This window comes from Lipotes vexillifer, unplaced genomic scaffold, assembly GCF_000442215.2.
Source record: "Lipotes vexillifer unplaced genomic scaffold, Lipotes_vexillifer_v1.1 scaffold63, whole genome shotgun sequence".
Taxonomy (NCBI): Eukaryota; Metazoa; Chordata; class Mammalia; order Artiodactyla; family Lipotidae; genus Lipotes; species Lipotes vexillifer.
In genome coordinates, this window is record NW_006784492.1 from 1,080,991 (window position 1) to 1,087,517 (window position 6,527).

Genomic DNA, 6,527 nt, shown 5'->3' on the forward strand with positions numbered 1-6,527 from the left:
TTTTTCTTTTTTTTTTGCTGTACGCGGGCCTCTCACTGCTGCGGCCCCTCCCGCCACGGAGCACAGGCTCCGGACGCGCAGGCTCAGCGGCCACGGCCCACGGGCCCAGCCGCTCCGCGGCACGCGGGATACTTCCGGACCGGGGCACGAACCCGCGTCCCCCGCATCGGCAGGCGGACTCCCAACCACCGCGCCACCAGGGAAGCCCAAAGTAGCCCTTCTTTGAAGTTGAAAATGCTGGTAAAACACATCACGTTATTTAGCGGGTGTGTATGTGTGTGTCTTTCTTGTAACTGTTTGCATTGGATATCGAGTCGAGGCGAAAGAGTATTTACTAGACGTGTTAAGGCTGGGGATGCGGGCTGGGCCCTCCGCGCAGTGTGGACCGAGTGGCCATGTCTGTGCAGTCCTCTGGGGCCGCCTGCCACCCTCTCCCCTGGGGGCAGTGTCTCGGCACCGCCTCCCACCCCTTGGGTTTCTCCTTAGTCTCTGCTGCAAACTTCGTGTAAACGGAGTCATAACGTTATGCTCTTCTGCGATCAGCCTTTCCCGCTCCTCCGCGCTCCCACCCCGTGTTTACCGGCTAGGTGGAGCTGTGGTCATTTATTTTCACTGTCATGAAGTTGTGTGACTGTACTGCAGGGTATCCGTGCTTACTTGAATCCTGTTTTTTAAGCTAAAATTGGGTTTATTTCCTTTGTAGTTGTCGGGTACCTCGGATTAGACTGGAGGGGACATAAGCCTCTGAGGCTGTGCTTGAACTGACCCTGGAACTCTGGGGTCGGAGCCTTTTTTCACCTGTTCTCGTTGGCTTCTCTCTCTCAAGGCGGAGTTGGGACGTGAGATCCACGCCTTGGCGTCGGCCGGCAAGCCCCTGGCCTCGTGGACGGCCCAGCGTGGAATCCAGGAGTGCCGGGAGGCGTGCGGAGGACATGGCTATCTGGCCAGTAGGTTTTGGGGACACGTGGGCTGGTCTTCTGTCCTCTCCTGCACCATGTGGCTCACTGCCAGGGGTCGGCAAACGACAGCCTGCGGGCCAAAGGCTGTCTCTGTGGGTAAAGGTTTTTGTGAATAAAGATTTGTTGGCCCCCGGGCACGCCCATTTGTTTACACACTTCCCGTGGCCGTGTTCCCGCTCCACCCGCCCAGCTGAGCCATCTCAGCAAAGCCTAAAACATTTACTGGCTGGAACTTTCCAGAGCAGGTTTGCCAACCCCTGCCCTAGTCCAGTCCCACGGCTCGCTGCCACCTGATGTTCCTCGGTCGAAATCCGGGTGTCACGAGCGGCGTGGAGACCGAAAACAGGAAGAGAAAGGAGCTTATCTGTTTATCTGAATTGGAACTTTTTAGTTAATGACTCTGGCAGTAAACTGGCACCAAGTTTTGTTCCGAAGAAAAATTCTGAAACTTAGAAAAAGAGAGTTTGCTTTTATTGACACTGGCAGCTGTTCGGTCAGCTGGTGGATGGTGGAGAAAGTGGGAGACCGACAGCCCGGGACCAGATCCCGGCTCTGCCGGTCACGGGCTTCATAGCCGCAGGCAAGCTGCCCACCCTCACTGCCCCTCAGCTTTCTTCTCCATAGAATGGGACTAATGATAGGATAGCACAACGGGGGGTTTTGCAACGAGTAAGTGAACTAACCCACATGAAGGGTCTAGCACAGTGCCAGTATAGGGCGTGTGCCCCGTCATTTTGGTCTATTATTGTGGTCGTCATCATTATTGCAGCTTACCTGCCTAACTCCCCATGTGCTAGTCTCTTCAATAACTGATTGGTTAAAGTCTGGTTACTCAAAGAAGGCAACAACAGAGCTGGCAGAGACCTTCTTGACAGTTTATTCCTCCGGAAGCCTTTTAGGAGCTTTTAGTAACCGGGATGTGTCCCAGTTACTCCTCGTGCGGGGGCAGCAGGCAGGGGGGCCCCTCCCCTCCTCCACACTCCGCGTTTACTGACGTGTGGGTGACCGTGGGGTTGGAGAAGTTACTCATCCATGTGTTTTGTCCTCTGTGCAATGCTCTTTGTAGTATTTGTTTGTTGTTATAGCTCATATAGAGACGCTATAAATAGTTTAGAAGGAGGAACTTGAATCATGCAGCCCTTCAGACAACAAAAATGACTAAAGGAAGTGTCATCACATAATACAAACAGGGCTGAAGCCAGTGAGGCCCAACTCAGCAGGGATAAATGTAAAGCCGTTTATCTAGATTTAAATATCAGTTGCAAATCATTTCTCTAAGGGCACTCTTAGCCCTTCATGTTCAGTGGTCTAACTGTGGCATGGGCAGCAAGTCAGAGGAAGATGATCAGGGTGTCATAGGTGACCACAAGCCTCGTGTCTGCTGCTGAACATCTTACACCCTCTTGGGCTGTTCATAGCAATACGTGAGTGTGAGAAGTTAGGGTCCTACCCTTTCTCCCATCTCAGCCTCACGTTTGGAGAACATTCTCCGTCAGAGGATGGGAACCTAGGTGGTGAAGATCTGGGAAGCATACTTTATAAAATCTGCAAAGGAATTGGGTTATTTCGCTGGTAGGAAAGACAAGAGAAAAATGAGAGTTGTCTTCAGATATTTGAAATGTCTCGTGTCCAAAGAAGGGTTCCTTCAGTTGGAAAAGGATGAAGGGCACCCTCCCGCCGCTCAGGTAGTCACAGCTCTGTCAGGGACCCCACTGGAGGGCGCTTTGCCAGGTGACCTGAGAGGCTCATGGTAGGGACAGGGATGCTGATGCCAGCACATGCTTCTTGAGCGCGGCACTGGGGCTTCACGGGGAGCCACCCTCTTCTCTTCCCGGGGACCTCGCGGGTGTCACCAATATGTCCTTAAAGAGGGAGCAGCTGGATGGAGAGGGCACACCGTGGGTCGGGGGTGGAGTTGGCACTGGGAGCAGGGCGGGAAGTGCTTCATCTGGTCAAGCCGGGCCTGGGACCTCAGAGTCCCAGGTGGCAGCTGGGGGTTGGGGGGCACTTCTCACATGTGCACCCCCAGTGACGAGAACGCTGGGGCCTCCTTGCAGTGAACCGTCTGGGAGACCTCAGAGATGACAATGACCCGAACTGCACGTATGAAGGCGACAACAACGTCTTGCTGCAGCAGACCAGCAACTACCTGCTTGGCCTGCTGGTGCGCCGGGACCAAGGTGAGGAGGCCGGCGCCCCTGCAGCCCAGTTGGGGGCGGGAGGGTGAGGTTCCCAGGCCCCCTTGAGTTAGCTCTTTTGTCAGGATGGGCTCTGGGTTTGCAGGAAGGAAATGTGTGATCAAATGGGGATGGACCAGCTTCTGAAGTGATGGGCTGGGGCAGGTGGGGTCCTTCCGCCGGACATCCCCTGGGGTGGGGGGGCGGTCCCTGGCTCTCCCGAGTCACTGGCTGTGCTCCTAGGCGGTGCCTGCATCGAGAGCCCACTGAAGACCGTTGACTTTCTGGAAGCCTATCCCAACATCCTTGGCCACAGGTTCGAGGGTTCCAGCCCTGAGGACTGCTTGGACTCCTCAGGTAAGTACACTCCCTCTGTGTCTCCAGGGTGCACTGTGCCTGGCAGAAGCTGGAATGGCAGCCCATCTGCCAGAGAGCAAGGGGTGCTGGGTCTGCTCCTGGCCCCCCACCGTGTTAACGGTTGTGATTTTAATCTCAAAAACCGCTGTCGCTGTCGAGGTGCTGTGTGTTCCGCAGAACGCTGTTAGCAGAGAGCCTTTGGCGTGGTAGGAGGGCACCTGGCTTTACAGAGTGTCTGTGTCCCCGGGGGCGGGTCGCTGGGTCCTCCGGGTGAAGGAGCCTCCCCCTCCCTTACTCGGAGGATGGAGAGCATGCGACACATCGCAGCGTCAGCAGCTGCGGGCACTGGGCGTGCCGTCTCCCTCACCACACTTTGTGACAGCTTTTCTGACAATAACACACCTCCTTTATCTCCCTTTTTAAAGTGCTAAGAGGATGCAGGGACACACTTGAAGATCTCTTTCTGATGCTTACAGAGCTCCCCAAATGTTGCTCCAGGAAGCCCCTGGAAATGACCTAATCATTCTAATAACATCAACCCCACCGGAATTTTTTCCCCAATACTGTCCCCCACTGTAAAATCAGAACGTAAACACGTGGTCTGCCAGCTTCAGGATGTGTCCGCTATGCCCGCTGTGCCCCTTCCCCGCTCGCTGGAACTGTGGACGCAGGAGCTGTTTTGCGCGCCGGCCATCAGGAAGCACGCCAGGGCAGCGTCATTTGTTTTTCCTGTGGGTGCTCTAATTTCTGCTCGTTCCAACAAAGTGAAAACATTTTCTGGAGCAAAGAACGCAAACAAAATTCATTTGACAAAAGGGGCTTGGCATCCAACACTGACGATCGGGAGCCCACAGCCAGCCGTTCGTCTCCAGGGCATTCGATCATGAAATCCCACATCTCGGGGCCAGCCTTTGTCTCAGCTGCATCTTTGGTAAAAAGTCCATAAATGACATACGACCCTGGGGCTCTGTAGGGCTGGACACTCAAGACCTTTCCAGTGTTGAGCAAGGGCTGTCTGCAAGGTCAGGAGATTTTTCCTTCAGGGATTAAAAGGTTTATTTGGAGAGGGAGGGGCCGGGAGGGGCAGCTCTCTGTCTGCTTCCTCTGATTTATGTGCTGAGGATGCGTGTGTACTGAGGATCGGTTTAACAAATGGTCCTGAGTGTTGAGGAGCTGCACGTCGCTTAATAACTGAGGCCCAGTTTTTTCCTTTAGTTGGCTTATTTGCAAAAATATTAAATAATCGGAATTCAGCGTGTTGGCTGCTCTGACCATTGTGTATATACACAGGACAGTAGGGTTGTGTAGCATCACGTGTTCAGAGGGGTACATGGTGCGGTCAGCACACCGCCCAGAGGTTGGGAGCTCAGGGACTGGAGTCAGCTGTGTAACCTCGAGCTAGATGCTTAACCTCTCTGAGCCTCAGTTTCCCCTGTAAGGTATCAGGAGGGAATGCGGTACCCCCCGCCCTCGTGGGCGGCTCACCGCCATGAGCTGGGGCCCTCCCTTGGGAACGGTGGGTGCAGAGTGACCCCTGCAACGTGAGCTTAGCTGTTTCCCAGGAAGGCAGCTTGCAAGGTGGGTCTTGGAGGTTCAGAGCGGTGTGTTTGGGGAGCAGTCAGCTACACAGGAGCCGTGGGGTGGGCGTGGTGGGAGAGCAGGTGGCTCCCATACCTGGGGCCAGCCGAGGATCTGGGGCCAGGTGGCCAAGCCTTGCCTTCTGGGGTGCACCTGGGCCAGAGCCCCACTTTGGAAGGCGTGCTCTGGTGCCGATGCAGAGCAAGGCTGGACTCGGGAGACCAGCCAGGAAACCAGAACCCGGGCAGGGGCAGCATAGGAGAGAGTGACGGGAGCTGGGTGAGGGCAGGGGGGATGGTCAGGTGGAAAGGACGGCTTGAGTGGTACGTTCGATGGAGGGCCAGGTGAGAGACCTCCCGGGGGGTGGGTGCTGGTGAAACTGGGAGTTCAGGAGTCCTACATTGAGTGCCCGGTGGGCATGTCGGGGAGCCCCGACACTGAGAGGCCAGGCAGGTGGGCAGACCTCGGAGTGATTGACCGTAGTTATTGACCGCAGTGACAGTGGCCGCCCTGGGAGCGTGCCTGGGTGGAGGGAGCCAGCATGGGGAGACAGGCAGCGCTCAGGGGCTTCGAGGGGTGCAGGGGAGCGGCCAGGGGAGCCCCGAGGAGGCCCCGTGTGGCAGCGCCTCAAAGGCCATTTGTGACCCAGGAACCTGGGAAGGACTTGAGGATGGAAGTTGAGGCAGCATTTGTCCTGGGCCTTCAGCAGCCCCGCAAGCAAGAGCGTCACCGCCCACCTGTGCCCGTTTCCCCCAGTTTGTTCCCGATGACTCCTCACGCCCAGACGGACTCTCCGAGTGGCCCACATGCCGCCCGGCTGTGATTGTACCTTTTGTGTGCTCGCTGGGGGCTCCGCCCTTCCGTGTGAACACAGAGCAGTGTGACCCGCTTCTCTGTGAAAAACTAAGGACTAAAAGTGGAATTTCTAAGAAAAACGTTCCAGCAACTCATGTATCAAGCTTGCTTCTCACTCAGAGCAGAGAGCAAACTGTGAACTGGTTGCTGACGTCAGGCACGGTGGCTCCACGTGGTGCGGGACCCCTGGGGAGCCGGGTCACTTCTGCAGAGGGTCGCCTGCCCGGGCAGCGTCTGGAAACAGTCCGGAGGAGCCGCGGTTGCTGCGTCGTGGGATGATGGGCCTCTGGCTGGGGTCAGGAATTAGCCTGAGCGGCTTCTGGCCTTGGCGACTTCCTGGGTTTTGTTGCCACGTAAATAAATCATGGAAAATCTGAGTCCCCGTGGCGCCCACCTGTTACCGTCTTGGTGACGGTCCATCCGGCAGGAAGAGTTTAACCACAAAGACCCTGGGACACACATGTGTCAGAGTGGGCCCCGTCGGCATCAGAGCTGGTTTCCAGTGTCCGCCTGGCTTTTCAGGGATGTCCTGAAGGGCAGCACCCTGGGCCGCTGGTTTGTGGGCGTCCCGTGGCACAGGACTGGGTGTGAAAACAGCAGG

General features: G+C 56.3%; 1 protein-coding gene across 1 annotated transcript in view; it reads left to right on the forward strand.

Annotated features, from left to right (window-relative positions):
• ACOX3 (acyl-CoA oxidase 3, pristanoyl) overlaps window positions 1–6,527 on the forward strand; it is a 43,727-nt gene that overhangs the window by 21,366 nt on the left and 15,834 nt on the right. Inside the window, 3 exon segments of the mRNA XM_007456864.1 lie at window positions 827–947; window positions 3,017–3,139; window positions 3,380–3,493. Coding sequence (XP_007456926.1) covers window positions 827–947; window positions 3,017–3,139; window positions 3,380–3,493 — 358 coding nt within the window.